This window comes from Schistocerca piceifrons, chromosome 2 (assembly GCF_021461385.2).
Source record: "Schistocerca piceifrons isolate TAMUIC-IGC-003096 chromosome 2, iqSchPice1.1, whole genome shotgun sequence".
Lineage (NCBI taxonomy): Eukaryota > Metazoa > Arthropoda > Insecta > Orthoptera > Acrididae > Schistocerca > Schistocerca piceifrons.
In genome coordinates this window covers 899,144,181-899,167,468 of record NC_060139.1, presented here as the reverse complement: position 1 = coordinate 899,167,468, position 23,288 = coordinate 899,144,181, and the positions used below count along the sequence as shown (strand labels likewise).

Genomic DNA, 23,288 nt, shown 5'->3' with positions numbered 1-23,288 from the left:
CCTTGTCCTTTACTCTAACAACTACATCACTGAGCGCCTCATAAAAACTATCCATCTTATCTTGATCTGTCCCTTCACAATGCGAATATACTGACACAATCCTAATTTTCTTGCTAGACACTGTCAAATCTATCCACATCAGTCGTTCGTTTACATACCTTATTGCAGCTACGCTGGGTTCCATTTCTTTCCTACACCCCATTGTGCTATTCCTGCTTTGACTCCTGACAGGTAGACCTTGTATTCTCCCACTTCCTCTTCTTTCTCACCCCTTACCCGAATGTCACTAACAGCTAAAACGTCCAGGCCCATCTTACTTGCAGCCTCTGCCAGTTCTACCTTCTTCCCAGAGTAGCCCCCATTGACTGGATTTACTTAAGCCTCATATTTAGAATATTTATTGTTACTTGAAGACCATGCTCAAGGCTTATAAAATGCATTTGCAGTATAGTACAGATGCTTATACATCAGTTGATGTTGCATTGTACACCAGTATAGTAGTTTAGTCATCATCTCATGGTCATCATATTCACTTTGATGAGGAACAGTGTTGCTTAAAAAAGTCTCTCAAAAAAAAAAAAATCTGGGAATGAAACAACTCACAAAATTGAGGAAAAGCAACCACATACCTGTAGTTGATTAATGTGTGTCACAGACGCAAATGCAGTAGCAAGGAGGGTACTGAGTAGATTGAGGAGGGAGCGTTAGACAAGCAACTCTGAGTGGCAAAATGATGGCAGAAAAGGTTAACTTTTGTAAAACGGGAGGGGAGGGAGGGGGCAGGTGGAATGTGAGTATAAGATCTGGAAAGAGGAAGTGTGGTGTGTTAAATGACTGAATGACTGTAGAGGGAAGAATGAGGGTAAGTATAAGCGAGTGGGAAGTGGATTGGTGCCTTACATCAGGAGTATTACATGAATGGAAGCCAATTCCCATCCATGCAGTTAAGATGAGCCAGTAGTGGAGGGAGGGTCCGCACTGAACATGAACATGTACTGAAACAGCTGTGGTCATCCTTGATATGGTGTGCAGAATGTTCAGTAACTGATCGGTAAAGTTTGCAGTTAACAAACAATTTTGTAGTGCCAATTCATGCTCAGCAGCTGTCTAGTTGTCACATAATGCTGCACAGATGGTATATAATGTAACTGCTCTCACACACAATTCTACCTTCTATAATGTAGGAAATATTTGTGACTTGATTGCAGAAGAAATTGGAGGGGGGATGTATAAGAGAGGTTTTGTTACACTTAGATTGTGAACAGATGGAATGACTTGGGGTGCGCAGTACTGGAAGCAGGCTTGGCTTGTGGGTAGAACAGGATGTTTTGCAGGTTGGTTAAGTGACAAAGTACTACTTTTGAGATGAGGGTAGGATTTTGGATAAGATATCCTTTATCTCGGGGCTTGATGGGAGGTAGTCAAAGCCTTGGTGAAAAATGCAGTGAAGTTTTCGCGAGGCCTTGGTGATAATAAAAGAAGTGATCAGTGACTGCTTCACAATGACTACAGGGTTGATGGTGCTACAGGAATAATGGGCATTTGTTTTTGGGCTAGCTTGGCAGGATGCTTGGAGTCTGTAAAGGTGCTGGCATGGTTATTAGCATATTTGGCTGACTCCTGCTTCCCACTGCAGATGTAACATTCACTGGTGCCAAGACAGTAAGCGAAAGCCATTTTAATGTAGAATGAGTGACAGCTGTCAAACTGGCAGTACTGTCTGAAGTGGACATAGACTTTTATGGAGTTATCTGAGAGGCAGAAATTAAAATATAGGACAGTAGATCATTGACTCGAGAAGGACGAAGTAAAGAAGTTTGGAAGTAGATATTGAGGTTCTGAAGGAAGGAGCAGAAACTGTTTTGCACAGGTTAGGAAGGTGTCTTCAATGAATCTAAACTAGACAAAGTAGATGGGAAGGATTCCTTTAAATGTACCATAAACAGATTAACGTGGTATGGTGCCATGTTGTATATAGATTTGACCTTGGAAAGAGAAAGAATTATGAGTCTTAAATGTAGTTGGCCAGAAGTATACAGATGGTGATGGTAGGTTTGGTGCCAGGCTTTGTTTATGATTGATATTTTTTTCAGTCTTCATTCTGTTCCTGCCACTGAAAGCCACCTGTCTCCCCGCATCCTGCCTCCCATTACTTCCCAACTCTCACCCATTTCGTGTGTTTGTCTGTACCACAGCTGCTACATTATTTTCCTCGGCTGTTGTCTGACCTTTTTGCTGTAATTGTTCAATATCTCACTCCATATGGCTGAGAAAATGCATGCTCTTGGTTGCGTTTGTTTTCCATTACGTGTCTGGAGTATGTAAGGATGTTTTGAGCTTAGTTTTAATTTTTACCTCTTGTCTTGCAGTTTTATCCTCTTTTGTTTACCTTCAGAAGAATGTTGCACATATTACTGTTGTCTTTGCCATTCACATTAATGACCTCAATTCTGACTTTTGCTGTTTTGTGTTACTGAATCTTCACCTTCAGCCATTCATGAAATACTAATGTGATAATTTGTTTTGTTTTGACCTGATTTGTTTTATTAGTGATTCCTTCTGTGAATGTCATTTGGTATTCTGTTGTAAATAAGAAGCTCGCCCAATTTATGGGCAAGAAAGATGGAGAGGAGGAAAAAGGCCACATGACAAACTGGAGAACATAGGGGAAAGAAGGGCAATGAGGACAGAACATAGTAGTAATGGGGAATGGCAACAGTAGCAAGAGGTAATAGTATTTTTCAATGAACTTGGCCATCAAGTTTATTTTGTAGCTCTCCTCATTTACCTTGTTTAAGTGTCCATTAAATAATAACCATCACTTCAAGATAGTTTTGGTTGAATATATTTTTGTGTTTCTTCATTGCATGTGACAGTCATTTTGTACATTTTAGATAGCTTGTGTGACATTTTTTTATAAACAGGTTTCTCTACATTCTGGTATTTTTACATACAAAAATAGGCACTAAACATTTAGTTTATCAGAAATATGTGCTCTTCAAGTACACTGCTGTTTGTGAAATTTGAGTTATTGGCCCAGAATGGAACTCTGATTTTGTACTCTACAGTATATGTGGAATTCTAAGGTCTCTAAATTATTGTGTTTGCAGTGCTGAGGCTCAAATGACATTACAGAGCCACTTTTTATTTTGCTGAGGAGACTGCAGGTGCTGGAGTTTTGTAGGGTGACAGGAAGGTTGAGTGGGAAGGGTGGGGTAGTAATGAATATACATCTCACAGCAGATATTTAGCTGATGACACGTAACACAATTTGGTGGTATTTTCAGATCCCTGCGATGGATAGCAGTACAATATTTTCTTATATCGCTACTCAGTCCTAGGGTGCTTTGTCACTTGTGTCTTTCACCTCTGACAATGATCTGTATAGAATGTGAGAAATGCAAAGTTGCACTGTGGTCTAGAGTACACATTAAGTATTAGGTTGCTCTGTAGCTGGGTGGATGAGTCACTTCAAAGATCAGGGGAAGGCAAGGGTATATGATGGTGCCTAATACAGCACAGCAGTGTCCAAACTAGTATTGGGGTTGATGATGCTTTACATTAATGGCAGGAAGTAGTATGCAGTGACTACATTGAACAGGATCTCCAAATTATATCACTGAAGAGAGTATTGGCACGGTGTTCAACTGTGTCTATTATTTTGTTCCTTGTTACAGTGTGTTCACCCACAATTGGAGAGAATTTGCTTGTTTCTGCTAAACAGGTTCAATCAAATGAGAGAATGATTTCCTTGACTAAGTCCCCAGTTTCCATGAGGCGAGGATCCAATTTTTGGTTCTTGGGAGGAAGGGCATGTGTGTCAAAATTTGTTTGTGACGCCGAAGTATGTAGATTCTCAGTAACTACCTCCCCACCTCTCCAGAAATAGAATTTGCCATCGCTGATAGTTTTAATATGTGAAAGTGCCTAAAGTTTCAATAAAAACAACAACAATAAAATAGATCATATGTTTTAATACAATAAAATACTAATAATTTGTTTACAGTACTGCTTAGTACAATGCTTTAGCATAATGTCCAATAAATTTGGGAAGAACATGTTGCATGCAAATGAGTTAAGAAACATTATGGTGACAAGCTCCCACAGTTTTGAGGATGTCATAATCTACACTATATAAAAGTAAATTGTGCATTCATTAATATAAGTTCATTTAGCACTGTCATTGTCAACTGAGATCTGCAAACAATGGCTTAATGGTGTGCATGCTTTTTCTTTTGGTCATTTATGTCTATGTTAAAGAACAATCAATCTTTCTGTAACCAAATTCTTAACCGAGGATCTATCTCTTCTGTCATGCCTTACTCAGTGTCCTGTGGTTTGACAATTCTTCCTATGGTTGTCATGAACCCTGTCAGATTTCTTGTTGGCAACTGGTAGACTCAGCCTGAGAATGGGCATCATTGCTTTGCAGTCAGGTGACAAGTCCATCCCTTGGCCAAGCAATTGAAAAGTACTGTGTGTTAGACATGTAATTTTCTAAAATTTCTGAAATTTCTGAGACCTTTAAATTTTACACTGACTGACTCTGAAAGTTATCTGAAAAATTTGGAAACTGAGTATGTAAAAATATACAGTGTTTTATGGATCCTTGGCTCCATGCCTGGTTTCTTTCCCTGCATTTGCTTAATATAAGCTAATCCTACATACTTTAAGCTTAGTTCCTTATTTCTGACACCACCACAACAGTATTTTTAACTTGCTCTGATACTTCTCAATCTCTTTCCCAGGAGAATGTACAAAACTTGTTGCAATCACTGATATTATGTGGAGAGGTTTGTATTGCTGCAAATGTTCACTTTAGGCACCACTGTCCTTTGCATTTGAAATACTTTGTATGAACCAAAAAATAGATTTAACTGTACTCTCACTCCAAGCAAACTGTATAGTAAATTTATCAGCATGTGTGGGCCATTTCAGCTTATTACTTTCACAAACAGCAGTGCTTTAGTCTAGTGATGCTTGAATAAACTATTTTCTAGTACAATAAATTGAACTACAGTTTAGGGTCGGGTTTATTTTGTCATAAATAATTTTATCATATGTGTTCCAGAGAAACACAAAATTCTTATTTTCCCCGTTAGGACATTTTTGCCTGTTAATGGAAACTGCTGATAGCTTCACAAGTGCATTGTACATAGGAATTGATCGTGTATAGGAATTGATCTTAAGAAGGCTATAAATAGGAAACAGAAAATAAGTAACTTTATCTCCACAGCATCATTTCTACAGAAAAGAAGCTCAAAATTTATATGTTGTCTGTGAGATTTAAAAAAAAAAAATTCTGTATGTATTTTGTAAAAAATAAATTTACGTTGTAATATAGACATTAGATGGCCAGCTAACAATCAATATTTCTTCTCTAACAGAGACAAAAGTCATTGTTTCTCACAATCAGCTGTTGAAAAAAACCTTCAGAAATGGACAATGTTGAAGTACCATTTGATATAAACAGAAAAAAAGTTTCTGCTATCTTATTCTCTGTTCATTTGATCTTTGCTTTACACTGTGAACAAAATGTGATTCAGAGTATGTAATGCTGTCTGTCATTTTAACAAAAAATGTCCGCCCAATTAAAAAAAACGTTCACTGCAATGCATAGATTTGTGATGCATCCACATAAGTGATATATGATTACTGAACTTCATTGTATTTGTCTCCTGCAAGAAATAATACAGTTATAATTTATTTTTATCTTGAAGTGAAGATATAGTTCCTTCATATGTTGTATCAGTTTTTCTGAAAACATAGTGTGACTTAAAATACACATTCCATAACAGCAGTAAATCTTAGAATTCAGTTACAGGTCTTTTCTTTATCCATTCTTGAATTCTTGGCAAACTGAAAACCTTATCCTTAAGAGCTTTGAGTTTTGGATAATGATCAAGGGACTCTTTACCAAAAATGAGTTCAAAATTTTCTAGAGACACTGCAAAAACGAAGTCCGTCCAGGTAAGCTGAAACAAGGAAATTTATGATTAATATAAAACAGGCTGTCATGTAATGCTGAAGATGTTTGTATGGCGTATGGTATTAAATACATGTCTAATCTATATGACTCAACTACCAGAGAAGTGCTTGATAAATTTACTAACACAGGAATGCAAGAAGAAATAAACTGAGGTGCTGAGAACCATAAGGGCGTAAACCACATAATGCTGATTGTGAGATTGTAGCATTTAGTCATACTTCTTACAGTGGCTGATCTTATGGTGTGTTAGGTTTATCTGTGCTGTAGCCCCACATTGTATATATGAACATTCACAGAAAGCTGTCTCACTGGTTTCTGTGATATTCACTTAAATGTGGGCTCATCGATAGTGTGCTTTAGGTCCTTATCGTTCTCAGTACTGGAATTTTCACATAGAGTGTACTATGAAATGCACATTTTTGTACTTGGTAGTTTCCTTAGATAAGACAATTACTGTATAACTTTTCATCTTCTTGATGAATCCATACACATTCTAAAACTGGTTTTAAGGAAGAAAGATTGGTTTTAACATTCTGTTGACATTGTAGTATGTTCCACATCTCCTCCTAAACCACTGGATCAATTTCAGCCAGATTTCGTACACATAGCACTTACTGTTTGGTAAGAACCACTGTAGGAATAAGAATCACCTACCTCTCAAAGGGGTGGGGGTGGGAATGGGGTTGAAAAAGGAGTGCAGCTCACGGCAAGCAAATAGCCAGATTATATTTGTAGGGTAGTGGAGAATAAGGGCCCTCAGTGATTTGAAACCAAATTTACGCATAACTTCAAACCTTTACAAGACTTTTTTCTTACTGGCACACCTAAAAAAGATGAAAGAAAAGTGTTTATCACTTACTACATTTTTACTGTTCTTGCAGTAAAATTGCCACATCAGGCATGACCCTTTAACTTATTACTTCTTTACTAACTCTATATGCAACACATTCTGCAGACAGTATACACATATACCGCTGAATGTACTCACAAAAATATATCATCATACAACACACAGTTGAGGAGGGATGACAGCATAAACATTGAGCCACATGAAAATGAAACTGCAGGGTGAAATTTGCACAAGATAAAGGTGTAATATGTTAAAGATATGTGATGTGCGTACACTGGCAAAGCTATGGATGGAAACCCATTCTAAAACCCCTAGGTCAATTTCAACTAAAGTTGGTACATATACTACTTGCTGTCTGAAAAAAAATACTGTTGAGGTAAGAACTGACCAGCAACCTCCTGTTAGGGTGGGGGTGATAATGTGGAGAGAGAAGGGGGAAGGAGGCGATGGACAGACGGGAGGGGGGGGGGGGGGAGGAGGGAGAGTAGGAGATGGATAGATGGAGGGTGGGAGAATGGCAAGAAAAGGAGAGGAGGAGACAGACAGAGAGAGAGAGAGAGAGAGAGAGAAGAAGGAGATGAATTAATAGAAGATTTATTTGTTATTCAACTACACTTCTTTCTCAGTAACCCAATCCATACATATTATAAAAGTGTATGTCTGTACAAGATGGTTATAATGAAAGTGCAGTTCCAGTGTGGGCTGCCATAATTATATGGCATTGAAACTTGGTAACACAGAACTGATTTATGGCAGAAAAAAATTAGATCCAGTTGTGGCCGCCACATACAAATCTGGTGCTGTGAATGCAAGAAAGACTTCCAGAAATGTTTCCCTGTGTAATGTATTAGGAACAGGACATAGTCAGAAAAGGTCAAACAAGTGAGAAAGGCATAATGTTGATTTTATTATTAACTGTTGCTTACACAATTTGTTCAATATGAACACTGGAGACATTGACGAGATGCTGTATAGTGCCAGATCTGCACCTTGTGGCCAAAATTGGAACTAATTTTTTTTCCAGCATAAACTGGTTCCTGCATTAACACATCAGCATATATACCAAGTTTTTCTGCCATGCGATAATTACAACTCACACTGGACATTTGTGAGTAGCTGCACTTTAATTATAACTACCTGGTATCTTCCACATCTCCTCCTAAACCACAGGTTAATTTCAACCGTACTTGGCACCTATGTCACTTACTTTCTGGAAAGAACCATGGTGTAGGTAAGAAACACCTACTTCTCAAAGGGGTTGGGATGGGGGTGACAAAGGAGCATAATTCATGATTCACAATAAAATAAATACATACCCAGGCAATGCCAGGTACTCAACTTGTAGCAAACATATCAGTAAAATTGTGAAAATAAATAAGAAACGAGATTTTCAGGTAGATAAAAAGTTACATGTTGGACTACTATTTTTACATAAATGTTACAAAATAAAATTTTATATTTGATTTTCAGCTGGGACATGTAACTGACACTATGCATGGTTCACAGTTGAACAGAACTATTGTTGTGTACAAGTCATACTGTTGTTTGTGAAAATTCCGACCCCTGAAGGCTTTTGAAAATGAAAATTGCTAGGTAGGCATGTGACATTCAGATCTGATATATATGACACAATATTACTGCTCTTGTGAACTTTGAGAAGGGACATGGGAACTGTTACAACTTGGGTATAAATACAAGCCCAGTGGAAAGCCACAACCAGTAAAAGATGAATTCACATTTCAAACAGCTATCAGACTTAAAAGGTAGCATGCTTTCAGGGATGCAATTAACTTTTTTTCCCCTACTAATACCAGCCTACTGTGCGTTCATGAAGAGCTGCCACTTTTAAGTACCTGAAATTTGGCTATGGAATTGATGGCCACTTGATGGATGTGTATACTGATAGTGTGGTACAGAAGCTTACAACTGCGTAAGTGAACAAGAAGAAAGGAGTGTTCAGACACATTTCTGTGTTAGTGAAACATCGAAATGCAGGTAAGTCATTTGGTACTCATTGGCAGTTTTTGACACAAATCCTAAAAAGAGGCTTGTCTGCTTGTCCCTCAACATATCACTGACACATTGGATTTAAGTAACATGTCATCTTTTTTAATAAATTTTGCTTACCTTCGTTCAGCCATGAGTATACATAAATGGGATGGCAGAGAGGTGTAACCATTTCCTGAGTGGATAAGGATTTATTGTAGAACATTTCTCATCTCATTTGGTATGTGCTGACTTTTCACTCACCCCTTAACCGTACAATGAGACAGATACACTAAGTTTTTCCCTCCTACAATATTGCCATGACAAAAGATAAATGAAGGGACCAGTGGACTAAAGTGCTAACACTACATTTAGTAATAACTAATCTGATGACATTATCTCATTTTTTTCCAAATGCACCACATGCTGGGCAAAAGTAGTGCCAGTGGCACACATTATTGTCTTATTGTAATAAGGTCACACAACAGGCAGTGTGTGGGCTAAAAACTTGTCTGCTGACCTCTTCATAACAAATCATTTGATCCAGATCATCCTTGAACAGTTGACATCAGTTATTTCTTGCTATGCACATTCACATAACACATTAGCCCAAAATGAGAAGTGAACACATCTACAAATTTAGTGTAGAAAGATCATATTATCATGGAGTTCTAAAGGAAATGATTGAAACTACTTACTTACTGAATTTGTAACAATTATGTTTACCATGCTAAAAGAAAGCACCTTTGATGCTAAATTAATGCTGATCTTTTTGTGTAGCCTATTTGTCACAGGTAATTCATTCTTTCAGTCATTTACCAATATCCTACTTGCTCACACCCATTGTCTATGTACAGCTCTTCTGTTTTAACCCAATTCCAACACTGCATGCTATGGTTGGAATTCTTTTTCTGTATTTTGGTATATGTGTGTGTGTGTGTGTGTGTGTGTGTGTGTGTGTGTGTGTGTGTGTGTGTGAGAGAGAGAGAGAGAGAGAGAGAGAGAGAGAGAGAGAGATTTCATTTACATTCATTTTTAATTTTTTAACATATATGTTATACTTTATTTCCAACTGAAAAAATTTCTTTCTTTCATTTGCCCATCAGCTTCCTCGTGTGCTCATTTGTGACAATACTACTCCTGCCTCCAACTAACTGAATATTTTCAGATTCTTGTTTTTTCATCTTGTTCTCTCAGTTTTTCTTCTTATTTTCTCACATTCCTGAATGGAAATGGAACTCTGAGTAGGTTATCCTCATCCTTTGCACCTTCTTGAATCACTAATAATTTTATATTCTGGAAAGATGAACATATAAAAAACACTGACAGAACAAGACATATACACTGAAGTGCCAAAGAAACTAGTATAGACAAGCATATTCAAGTACAGAGGTATGTAAATAGGCAGAACACTGCACTATGGCTCGTCAAAACCTACATAAGACAAGTGTCTGGTGCAGTTGTTACATCGGTTACTGCTGCTACAGTGGCAGGTTATAAAGATTTAAGTGAGTTTGAATGTGGTGTTGTACTCACTGCATGAGTGATGGGACACAGTATCTCCGAGGTAGTGCTGAAGCGGGTATTTTCTCATACGACCATTTCATGAGTGTACCATGAATATCAGGAATCCAGTAAAACATCAAATCTCCAACACTGCAGTGGCTGGACAAAGATCCTGCAAGAACAGGACCAACGAAGACTGAAGACAATTGTTCAATGTGACAGAAGTGTAATTGTTCCACAAATTGCTGCAGATTTCAATGCTCTGGGCCATCAACAAGTGTCAGAGTATGAACTATTCAATGAAACATATTGATATGGGCTTTCAGAGCCGAAGACCTACTCGTGTACCCTCGATGGTGGCATGACACAAAACTTTACACCTCGCCTGGACCCGTCAATACTGACACTGGACTGTTGTTGGTTGGAAACATGTTGCCTGGTCAGATGAGTCTCATTTCAAATTGTATCAAGCAGATGGAAGCGTACAGGTATGGCGACAACCTCATGAACCTATGGAACCTGCATGTCAGCAGGGGGCTGTTCAAGCTGGTGGGGCTCTGTAATGGTGTGAGGCATGTGCAGTTGGAGTGATATGGGACCCCTGATATGTCTAGATATGACTCTGACTGGTGACGCGTATGTAAGCATCCTGTCTGAATGTGTACATCCATTCATGTCCATTGGGCATTCCGACAGATTAGGGCAATTCCAGCAGGACAATGCAACACCCCACATGTCCAGAATTGCTACAGAAAGGCTACAGGAACACTCTTCAGAGTTGAAACTCTTCCGCTGCCACCAAACTCCCCAGACACAAACCTTATTGAGCATATCTAAGATGCCTTGCAACGTGCTGCTCAGAAGAGTTCTTCAGCCCCTCATGCTCTTACGGATTTATGGACAGCCCTGCAGGATTTATGGTGTCAGTTCCCTCCAGCACTACTTCATACATCCACAGCTCATGGTCTAGCGGCTAGCGTTTCTGCCTCTGGATCACAGGGTCCTGGGTTCTATTCCCAGCTGGGTTGGGGATTTTCTCCACCAGGGACTGGGTGTTTGTATTGTCCTCATTATATCATCATCATTCAGGAAGTGCTGAGATTGGAAATGGAGAGATTTGGAACTGGAACGGGTGCTGATGAACACGATGTTGAGTGCCCCACAAGCCAGCATCATCATCATCACTGCTTCAGACATTCATCGAGTCCATGCTACATCATGTGGTGGCACTACTGCATGCTCAGGCGACCCTACACGTTATTTTGCAGGTGTATGAGTTTCTTTGGCTCTTCAGTGTACGTACATAAACTGACCTCTGATCGGCTATTAAAAATAAACATATACTTGTAATTTTATGACCCTTGCAAGGTTGGAAAAGGAGACTACAAAGTATCAGTATCAAAGTATTGTATCAGTCAGCTGTCTGTTTCATTCATCGGTGTCTAAGCAGGAAGTGATTAAAACAGATGGGGCTATTGCATCTTCCAACAGTTGTGAGGTACATCTGCCATTTCTTCCTGCAATGGGGTGGGATTAAGAGTGATGAAGTTAAGAGGGAATGGTGCAGAAAATTCTCAGGTGTGTGGGATGAAAATGAACAAGGAAGAGACTCAGATTTGATTGATGAATTTGCACAACACATTATCAGAAATGTGCATGCAAGATACTGTTTCACAAGTTCTGAACTCACTGAAAGTGTGCCTCAGATTTCAAAGGAAGCCCTCGTTAATACTGTCACATAGAGGTTAAGTTACCATAAGTTGTGAGCACTGTGGGTACCAACATTTTTAACTAATCTTTAGGAAAACAAAATATTTTCAGGATAAATTTATGCGAAAAACACTAACTTTACATTATTTATTTTGCAGGATGCATGGGTGCAAGCACCTGGAGGAGTTGGGAAAGGGGAAGGGATAATAGTGTCTGTGTCGGGAGAGAGAGAGAGAGAGAGAGAGAGAGAGAGAGAGAAACACTGTCTGATGGTGCGTGCAGGGACTAGACTGCCAACAGGTGCAAAGTCAGATTTTGGGGCAGGCAGGTGGGGAAAATAGAAGCAAAAAGAGAGGAGCGGTGAAAGACAGGTGGATGTATTGGCAGAGGGCGGCAAATGAACAGGGTAGGAGATGAGAATGTGGAGATGATAGGACAGAGGGGGTGGATACTGTTGGGTGCAGGGTGTGGGGACAGTATATTACTGTCGGTTGTGGCTGGGATAACTGCGGGAACAGAGAATGTGTTTTAAGGATAACTCCCATCTGCGCAGTTAAGAAAAGCTGGTGGTGGAGGGAAGGATCCAGATAGCTTGGGTAGTGAAGCAGCCACTGATATCAGGTGTGTTATGTTGAGCTGCATGTTGTGCCACAGGGTGGTCTACTTTGCTCTTGGCCACTGTTTGGCGGTGGCCTTTCGTCCTGGTGTACAGTTGGTTGGTCCTCATGCCAATATAAAAAGCTCTGCAATAATTGCAGCAGAGCTGGTAAAAGACTAGGCTGCTTTCACATGTGGCCCACCCAGCCCCTGATGGGGTAGGGTAAACCTGTGACAGGACTGGAGTAGGAAGACCTCACCTTTAGCTCAATGCCCAAATTTAACTTGTCAAAGACCTGCTCTCCTTTTCCTGATCCCTGCCATGCAAGCACTTCTTTGCCACCAATACTTCCAACGAAAACCACCCTAATTCCAACATTGAACCCAGCTTCTTCCAGTTCATACTGTCATCCAAGTATGATACACCACCCCTCCCACCTAACCACCCACTGGTCACCTTCCAGGAATTCCTTACCTTCAGCTTAGCTTCACCATCCTTCCCCAGGTCCCTTCCTCAGAACACCAAACTTGCAGTATAAGAAAGAACAGCCATATACAACCTCAAACCAAATCCTGACCTAACCATCCTACCTGCAGACAAAGGTTCTATGACTGCTGTTAATTGACAATAGGCCTCCACCAATTATCTGACTCCCCCACCTATAAACTCTGCCAGAATGATCCCATCCTAGAAGTCCAACACATACTGCAAATCCCTGCTTACAGTCTTAGGTCCTATCCAGAATTTCGGCCTTCATTAGCCAACGCCTCCAACTAACTGCCTTTAATATAGCCTCTCACGTCAAAGACACCAACCATTTCCTTCACCAACTCTCCACCATCCCTACCCCTTTACCTCTTGGATCCCAACTTGTCATTGTTGATGCCACCTCCCAATACATGAACATCCCCCATGTCCCTGGTCTTACTGCTATTGAACACTACCTTTCCCAACATCCTACAGACTCCAAACCCACTACCTCATTCCTCATACACCTTGTTAACTTTATCCTAAACCACATCTACTTCTCATTTGAAGGGAAGGTGTATAAACACATCCATGGAACAGCCATGGGCACCCTCCTATGCCAACCTTTTTATGGGCCATCTAGAGGAGACCTTCCTAGCATCCCAAAACACCAAACCCCTAGTCTGGTTCAGGTTCATTAATGATATCTTCATGATCTGGACTCAGGGCCAAGACACCCTATCTTCATTCGTTTGAAACCTTAACACCTCTCCCATCCGCTTCACATGGTCCTCCTCAACCCAGGGTACCACTATCCTAGATGTTGACCACCTCTTATCTGATGGCTCCATCCACAACTCTACCCACATTAAACCCAACGACCACCAACAGCACTTGCATTTTGACAGCTGTCATCCCTTTCACACTGACAAAAGTCTCTTGCTCAGTATGCTGAGGGTCTCACCAAGACCTTCACAGACAGGCACTATCCCCCAGACCTAGTCTGCAAACAGATCTCTCAAGCCCTTTCCCCTCAAACCCCCAATCCTCCTAGCAACCCCAAGAATCAGCCCCAGAGGAGTGTCACCTTCATCACACAGTATCAACCCAGACTGGAAAAACTGAATCACATTCTTCACCAGGGCTGTGATTACCTACCATTGTGCCCTGAAATGAGGGACATCCTACCTGAAATACTTCCCACCCCTCCTAAATTTGTGTTCCATTGCCAACTTAAACTCCATAACATCATATTCCATTGTATGTCACTCCCAGTCCCAACCCCCTTGCCACAAGGATCATATCCTTGAGGAAGATGCAGGTGCAAAACCTGCCCAATCCACCCACCCACCACTCCAGTCCTGTCACAGGTTTATCCTGTCCCATCAGGGGCCAAGCCAACTGTGAAAGCAGCCATGTCATTTGCCAGCTCTGCTGCAATCATTACACAGATCTTTATATTGGTATGACTACCAACCAGCTGTCCACCAGGATTAATGGCTATCGCCAAACTGTGGCCAAGAGCAAAGTAGACCACCCTGTGGCACAACAAGCAGCAGAACATAACACACTTTATTTCAATGGCTGCTTCAGTAATGAGCTATCTGGATCCTTTCCTACATCACAAGCTTTTCGGAACCATGCAGATGGGAGTTTCTTACAACACTTTCCCATAATTATTCCAGCCTCAACTGATGGCAACATAGTGTCCTCACACACTTCATGCAACAGTTTCCACCCCCTCTGTCCTATCATCTCTTTTCGGCTCTCAACTCCCACCCTGTTTATTTGCAGCCCTCTGCCAATGCATCAGCCAATCTTTCCTTTTTTGCTCCTTTCTTCCCCATCTCCCGGCCCCAGAATCTTTTGATGCTGTGCCTGTTGGCAGACTAGTCCCTGCACACTCCACCAAAGAGCATTTGTCTGTCTCCCCACCCATACACTACCATCCCTTCCCCTTCTCCACGTCCTCCAGATTGCTACTTGCATCCCATGTGATAGTTGCATTCTGGCCCAAGATGCTGTAGTTGGCAGTTGTGTGTGTGTAGATGTGTGCTTGCTTATATGTGTGAATGGTGTGTCTTCCTCTTTTACTGATGATGGCTGTGGTCGAAAGCCTTATGTAAGTGTCTTTTAATTGTACCTGTCTGCAACCTGACGTGTCTTCTTCATGGTAAGTAGCAATCTGTCTGTCACTACATTTTTGATATTCCTACCTGAAGTTTCCATTTTTTGGTTTTTGCCAAATGGCTTCCTTCCATCCTACAACATGGTGATGTTTGCTTTGTTACTCTTCTCTATAGAATTACTTTTCTCAGTGTCCATTCTTTCTCTTCTTTCCTGCCCACCAAGCTGCATCTACTTCCAAGCCACACTGTATCAACGATTATCTGCACACAACACAGAGTTCGTGACCACCCGGATTGGTGATGCAGCTTCTAATGCCCCTCTGACAGTTATAATTATATTTTTTCCTACTGATCCCATCTCATCCCTCATCCTGATGTACTTTAGCATTTTCTTTCCACACACGAACTTTTGATCCTCAACCTAACCCATGCCCCTTCCCTCTTTCTTTGCTTATCGCAAAATAAATACACACACACACACACACACACACACACACACACACACACACACACAACACCACCACCACCATTCCTTTCCACCCATGCTTCTGTCCGTTTTTAACGTATTTGTGCATATTTTTGCACGGTTTAGTGTATTTTGCATATTTTTGTGTGATTGTGCATATTTTTATCTATCTGATCGTATTTTTGCGTATCTATGCATGTCTTTACGTATTTTTACGCATCTTTTGTGCATCTTTTTGCTTATCCAGCGCCTCTCACAACCATCAACACTTATTTTGCCCATTTCTGCATCATTCCCAGTCCTTTACACGATTTCTGCCACAGTGGATCCTTGCCCCATTTTTCTGCACCAGTTCATAAAAGTATCCCTTTCCCTAGCTAAAACCAAGTTCCACATCCTGTTTCTCAAATTCTGCCTAAACTGTGGAATCCCCCCAACCGGCCTAACTGTAAAGATTCATTTCTCAGGATCGCACTCCTCCTTTCACAATGACCTACACATTTTCAGATTCTGTCAATCCCTGGCCCTCACAAACCTGGTACTACAAAAACACATCTCCGTAGCACAGGCATCCCATAACCGCCTCTGCTCCCTCCACAATATACTACTACTCTGCAATCCCTATCCACACGTCACATCTCTGAAACTGAATCCTTTGCTCTCCAGTACCTGGAGGAGCATTCCACACACCACCTCCATCAGTTATCCAACTTGCTGACATCCTACTGTTTCACCTCCATGAGTTATCCAACTTGCTGACATCCTACTGTCACCTCGGTGCACTACTACTCAACTCCTATTGTACCCAAATTGTTCCCCCTCGTCCACCCTTCACAGCAGCTGTCTAGCTGACATTTTCAATTTGCCACATCCCCCAAAACTCCTTACCAACTCTCCACAGGATGTATATGCAGACGAAGAAAAAAAATTCCCAGATTTCTCAGTAAAAAATATTTTTTTTTTTCTGTTTTAAGTGACAGCATACAAAAGAGCATTTCAGATAGATCTTTGATGTGCAGAAACATGTACACTGCATATTTTTGTTTTGTGAGAGTATAAATTCGAATTCCATCATACACAGCATGTTAGTTTCTGAAGCATTAAAATTAAGACTGTGGTGCGCTTTTGTAAGCCAATCATAGCTCATGTCATACGATCTCTACAGACAATGACAGCAGATATTCATAGCATGGGCCATGTGATGTATTCAGCCAATAGCAACATCACTGCTAAGCAGTGCAAATACACAAATAGGAAAAAGTTAATGGTATAAATTAATACACAAAGTGTAGCTACAAGAAAAGCTAAGGTTTCAGATATAATATTGGTCTTGAAGATTAATAAGCTACAAGAGAAGCTAAGCTTTCACATATAATATTGGTCTCTTTTTGTGTGGTTATCAGGCTGCAAATTTTCTTGGAATACCAGTACTGTATTATCTCATGTTTGGTTCTCCATGATGGCATGTTGCCATATGCACCAGAAGATGAAAATGAACAGTTGAAACTAGCCTACAGTGTGGAATAAAACACTTTGTTTCAAATAAATTGACTGCCTCTGTGGAAAAGATTAATAACATACAAATTTCTTTAGAAAACCAACAAAAATAACTTTATTGTTCCGTAAGGCAATTAATGCTTGATTCCCAAAAATGTGGAAATAAAATAAAATCAGAACAATGCAATTAATAATATATTTAGCTTCCTGTAACTATGTGAATGTATTTCAATTCACTTGATAACTCCTGTCCACAGAAATCCATTTTGTTTTCATTTCATGTGAGAACTGTAAGCAAAGAGGAAACAGCAAAATAACTGAATGTAAACACTGGTCACATGGAGACTGCCTCCTCTTCTTTGCAGTTCAGAGTGCTGTGCTTATGCACAAATCTGGCAGCTTGGGTGCACCAAAAAAATTTTTCCATGTGGCATCCGTCTGCTTGTTGCAACTGCTGACATACCGGTAGCTAATAGCCAGAATGGGAGTACTATTCATACGTGACTCAACTGTGGTTGCGCAAGAGTCTCCTAGCAACTGCTCAAACGAATCTAATGTAAAGAGTTGTGATGTCATGCTCGACACAAGCAGTTGGTTGTTATGAAGTATTGCATAGTCTTTGTCCTAAGGCCTTTGACGCATTTTGCTGTTGGCAGACACTTGTGTGTGCACTATGTTTTGTTACTGTAAATGATTCATTTCCTTTTCAACTTAAGTTTTATTTATTTTTTTCTTCTCTTGTTTATATTTTGTTGCTGCAGTATTATTTTGCAGTAATGGGATACAGAAAAATTCCCAAAATTCTAAAAAATTTCTAGATTTTTCCTGGTTTTCTCCAAGATGAAAAAATTCCTGAGTTTTTCCCAGATTTCCCAGCTGTCCTGTAGTGGATATCACCATGCTGCACCAAATCCAGAGCCAAAACATTCCCGCAATACTATTGTTAACCTTTCCACCAAAACCCTCAGCTCCAAAGAAGTTTCTGTCTTACCTAAAGGCCTCACCTTTAGCCCTACACCCAAATTTAACCATGCTGGATTTGTCAAAGACCTACACTTCTTCTTCTGATCCCTGCAATGAAAACACTTCTTTGCCACAAATCCCTCGAACCAAAACCATCCTAATTCCAAAATTAAACCCTGCCTCTTCCAGTTCATACCACCACCCAAATGTGATCCTCCACCTGTCCCACCTAACCACCCACTGGTCACCTTCCTGCCTGACATGACTTACCTCCAACTTAGCTTCATCATCCTTCCCCGGGTCCCTTCCTCAGAACACCAACCTTTCAGTATATGAAAGATCAGCCACATACAACTTCAAAGTAAATCCTGACCTAATCACCCTACATGCAGACAAAGGTTCCACCACTGTTGTTAAGAATGCCAGTGACTGCTTGGCAGAAGGCCTCCACCTATTATCTGACTCCTCCCATCACAGAAGACCAATACAAACTTATTATACCCATAATATATTCCATACTAGAATTGTGCTTGCTAGAAGGGTGGTATGAACTTATGAAATCTGTGCAACATTCAAATGCAGTAATGAATTACTTTGCATGTTTACTTCTAAATGTAAAGAAGGTAATATTTAATACAGAAAGGAGAGTTTCTCTGGGAATGAGGTATGGGTACAATACATGAACTCTGAATCTAAGGAACAGTCCAGACAGTGGTTGCACATTCATGGTTCCAATGTGCTCATAAAATGCAAGCTGACATTGTCAAGCCACACATGATGGTCAGATATTTTTTGGGATCACAAAGGAATTTTGACAACAGATTTCATGACAGTAATGTATGAAAATACTGTAACATCACTCTCACAAAACTTCGAAAGTCATTCCAAAACATATGGCGCAAGATAGTAACCGAAGGAATAATTCTCATTCATGACAATGTGCAACCTCATACTGCAAATCAAAACAAAGAAAAACTCATGTTTTTTTGGCTGGGAGATTTTTCAACTTCCTCTTTACAGTCCAGACTTGGCACCAAGCAACTTTCACCACTTTTCCAAGATGAAGGCTGGCTGGTTATTCATGATGGACAATGAACTCAAGGAAGCCTTCAACAACTGTCTGAAGCAACAGATGGTAACATTCTTTGATGAAAAGATAAACAAGATGGTGTCACAGTATGGCAAATGGAATTTGGATGGTGACTGTGTGGAGGTACATGTAGGTACAGACTGTATGTTTTTATATGTTTTTTTCTCTTTTTTAATAGCCAATCAAAGGCTAATCTATGCATAGACATCAAAACACCAAATTAAAGTGACTTTCATAACATAAATTTAATGTATGATGGCAAATGAGTAAAATAACATTCATGATGAAGCAGGTTGGTAAAATAAAGGAATGTTTGAATGGAGAAAATTAGCAATATGGAAATACTAAGAAGAGATATAACAGGATCATTACTGCCTTAAGTATTTCACCCATCCAGAATCCAAGGTGAAATGGTATGATGTAAGAAGATAAAACAATTTCTCAAATATTTACAGAATGTACTGGCCATATGTTATCTCTACATACAAGTGCAGATAATAGCTACATTAGGGCCTCACTGTATTTTTGATGGTTGATTTACACTATATGTACATAATATGCTACAAAATACTTGTGTGAGAATTCTTTGTTATGCAATAAATAAATGTTTCTTAATTCACCTAGCAATTTTTGTTACTTCTATAAAAAAGTATAATAAACAATGGGAACTCAAGGTTGCTGAAAAGTCTAATATATATGAAGTGAATGACACCAAGAATGGATTCTTTCTGAAATTAGAAACGGGTCGACCAGTTGCTAAGCAGCATTCATATACTGTCATACAGGTGTGTTTTAAGTATGGAGTAAATGTTGCCAATGATGAATGAAGATTTGGAGTGTCTGTAGATCAATATGTTGTTATGACCTGTATTTTATATTCATTTAGGTGGGCTTCATCAGTTCACAAATTATCACCTAGCCTGAAATTGTGCTACACTACAGATGACTTTGTCACCATAATCAAGGTTTTGTGTGAAACACTATTACACTTGAATCACAAGTGCATTGCATCAATTTCAAGACATCAGAAGAAAAAATAGGGTGTACTAAATATGTAAATAATCATACACAATGGAGTAGTACTTTCAAATTTTCCATGGAAAGAGTCGCATGTTTCAATATTCACTTACAGCTCCTCCCACTGAAAATCCACCATTCTCCTCTAGTACTTTTTCAAATTTATCAAGAAAAAATGGTATTGTTTCCTTGAGGAGAGTCTGCTTCCTTTCATCTTTCCGCAGAGGATCAGGCTCCATTCTGTACTGGAAAAGTGCTGGATAACAAAAGAAATAAGCATTATAACTGACTTTCGAAGGCAAAGAAATATAAATGAAAACAATACTGTTAATTGTACTTATGAGGGCATACCCCCCCAAGAAAGAAACTGGAATTATTTTTTAAAAGCTATATATTTTCAAATTGTTTGCAAAACAACTTTATTCCCTTCAAAATACTCTCCATTACAAGTAATACATTTGTCACACCAGTGCTTCCATTGTTCAAGACATTTTTGCAGTCATCTTTAGAAATGGCTGACAGCTCCTCCCTCGTTTTTTTCTTGACTTCTTCAATGCTGTCAAATCAGTGTCACTTTTCATGCGTAGAAACAAGCAAAAGCCACACAGAACCAGGTCAGGTGAGTAAGAGCATGGGGCAGCAGAACCAAGCCATGTTTAGCCAAAAACTGTCTACCAGAGATGGCTGTGTGTGCAGGTGTGTTGTCATGGTGGAATAACCTGTCTCGTGTCTGCCACAAATCTTCTGTTAAAATTCACTGAACCAAGCTCCAAGAAAACCCACTAGTATCTGACAGTTGATCAATAATCTGTTGACAGTCTGTGAGCACAAGCTCTTGAATTTTTTCAATATTTCCATTGATTCAGGCAATTTATGGAGACACACAATAAGATTTGTCATCAGTCGACAAGTCGCCATTTTTAAATCAAGCAAACCACTCATGCAATTGATGTTTTTTCCCCCATAGTGTCATCTTGGGAAGCTGTTTTCAACATTAGAATGGTTTCAGCAGCAATTTTACAAAGTAGAAAACAGCTGCACATTGATCACTTAAACTTGTCATCACAAAAAGCGACACAAGAACAAAACATCACTAGTGAAAACAATCACTGCAAATAAATATAACAAGCCATGTCAACAACATAGGCAGCACTGAACTGGCAATGAATTGTGCTATACACACCTACCGGCAGAAATGCATACTACAGAAACTGTGCCCATGGCAATGTTATTCTGTTTTTTTCTTTTCTTTTTTCTTGGGTACCCCTTGTGTGTACTGAGCTGCCAATAGAAAAAAATATCCACTTACTAAATTGTGGAATAAAACTCCATAAGTAAAGTATTATGCAAGCATTAGTCACTGGAGCAGATGTCTTTTTACCAAGTGCAATTTAAAAAGAAAGGACATAAGATTAGGATTTAATGTCTCACTAACAATGAGATAATTAGAACTGGAGCACAACCTTAGAGTAGGGGAGGAAACTGGCTGTATCCTTTGAAATGACCATCTCGGCATTTGTTTTAAGTGATGGAGGGAAAATACGGAAAACCTAAATCTGGATGGTCAGACAGGTGATTGAGCTGCTGTCTTACCAAATGCAAATCTAGTGTCTTACACTTGTGTCACCTCACTTGGTGGACAATGGAGAGGAGGAGATTATAGGGAATTATGTTAATGTGAGACAATCAGCTAGGATCCTGGGTAAAGGGAGACAGAACAAAATGGGAGGTCAGTAATCCCACTGGATATGCAGATGGACGTATTGATATGTGTAACACCACCCACTTCAGGTGAGGCATTTGCAGCAGGAATACTGCTGATATTGCAGGTTGGTCACATGTACTTCCATAGTGGGAAATATAAGGTCCAACAGCAGTCTCTTTCTCAGTTGCTATTATCTGACGTCACCTCTTTTTGGACTGCATCAGATGTGCTTTATAACTCTTATCTGATGAGAGAGAGAGAGATGCCTTTGCACCTTTGTCACATCATGAAGAGCACTCCATTTGCTCATCAGTACCCAGCGCTGCCACTGATTGCCTTGTATACAATTTATGGCACTTTTATATTGTCATTTAGAGGAAGCAGTTGACTTTCAGGCCACGTTGTTTTAAATATAATAACAGATTTGAAATTTTTCAGAGCTTGCCCGATTTCGTTGCCCATTAAGGATAAGGTTAGATTAAGCTACATGGACTAGAACAACAAGAAGTTTTGTCCCCCATTCTTACAATCAGTGAGTTTTGCCATTAGTGCTGGTTAGGAAGCCTGGAGGCTCTCCCCAATTGAGTGGAGACTTTATGCAAACCATTAATATGCTCATGTGGACCTGATGCTTAATCTTTGTCTCATACAGATAAGATTTTTGGGATGAAAACTCTTTCCTAAAATTGATGAGTGGAGGCATATTTTCGGTTGGAAGATTTTAGATCTTAGTCTTGAGCACACTGTTCAGACTCTATCAATATAAAAGGTTGCCTTTTGCTGTGGCCAGTGCTCCCACTATACTCCACACATTTGTTAAACAGACTATTGCAGAGATTCCTTACTGTGTGAATTATCTCAGTTATGTCCTGCTCACTGGTCATATGACAGAACAACATTTGTGCCAACTACAACTGCAGCCCTTGAGCAGAAAAGCCTAAAGTGTAACTTTCTCAAATGTGCTTTTGCTCAACCAGTGGTCCCGTATTTAGGCTATTTCCTCAGCAAAGAGGACCTTTGACCCATAAAAGAAAATGTAGAGGCTACTCAGAATATGCCTGTGCCTAAATCCATTAAAGACCTTCAAGTATTTTCAGGAAAAGTGATCTACTATCCACAATTTATTCCCCAGGCAGCCTCCATAGCTCACCTGCTAAATCATCTCCATAATAAGTACTTCCAGCTACCAGAAGAGTATCTTCTGGTTCTTCAGGAGTTAAAATCAGTCCTTCAATCAGCACCCTGTCTTGTGAGTTACCAGTCCCATCTGACACTGGTATTGGCAACAGGTGCCTCCCCATATGGCATCTGGGA

The 23,288-nt window shown here is 39.8% G+C and overlaps 1 protein-coding gene across 1 annotated transcript in view; it reads right to left on the bottom strand.

The window, feature by feature from the left end:
• Positions 1-2,789: 2,789 nt before the first annotated feature.
• LOC124776765 (glutathione S-transferase-like) overlaps positions 2,790-23,288 on the bottom strand; it is a 335,310-nt gene continuing 314,811 nt past the window's right edge. Inside the window, exons 5-6 of the mRNA XM_047251904.1 lie at positions 20,383-20,525; positions 2,790-5,975 (exon numbers count right to left, since the gene is read on the bottom strand). Of these exons, the coding sequence (XP_047107860.1) occupies positions 5,808-5,975; positions 20,383-20,525 (311 nt within the window). The 3' untranslated portion in view covers positions 2,790-5,807. The remainder of the gene's footprint in view (positions 5,976-20,382; positions 20,526-23,288) is intronic.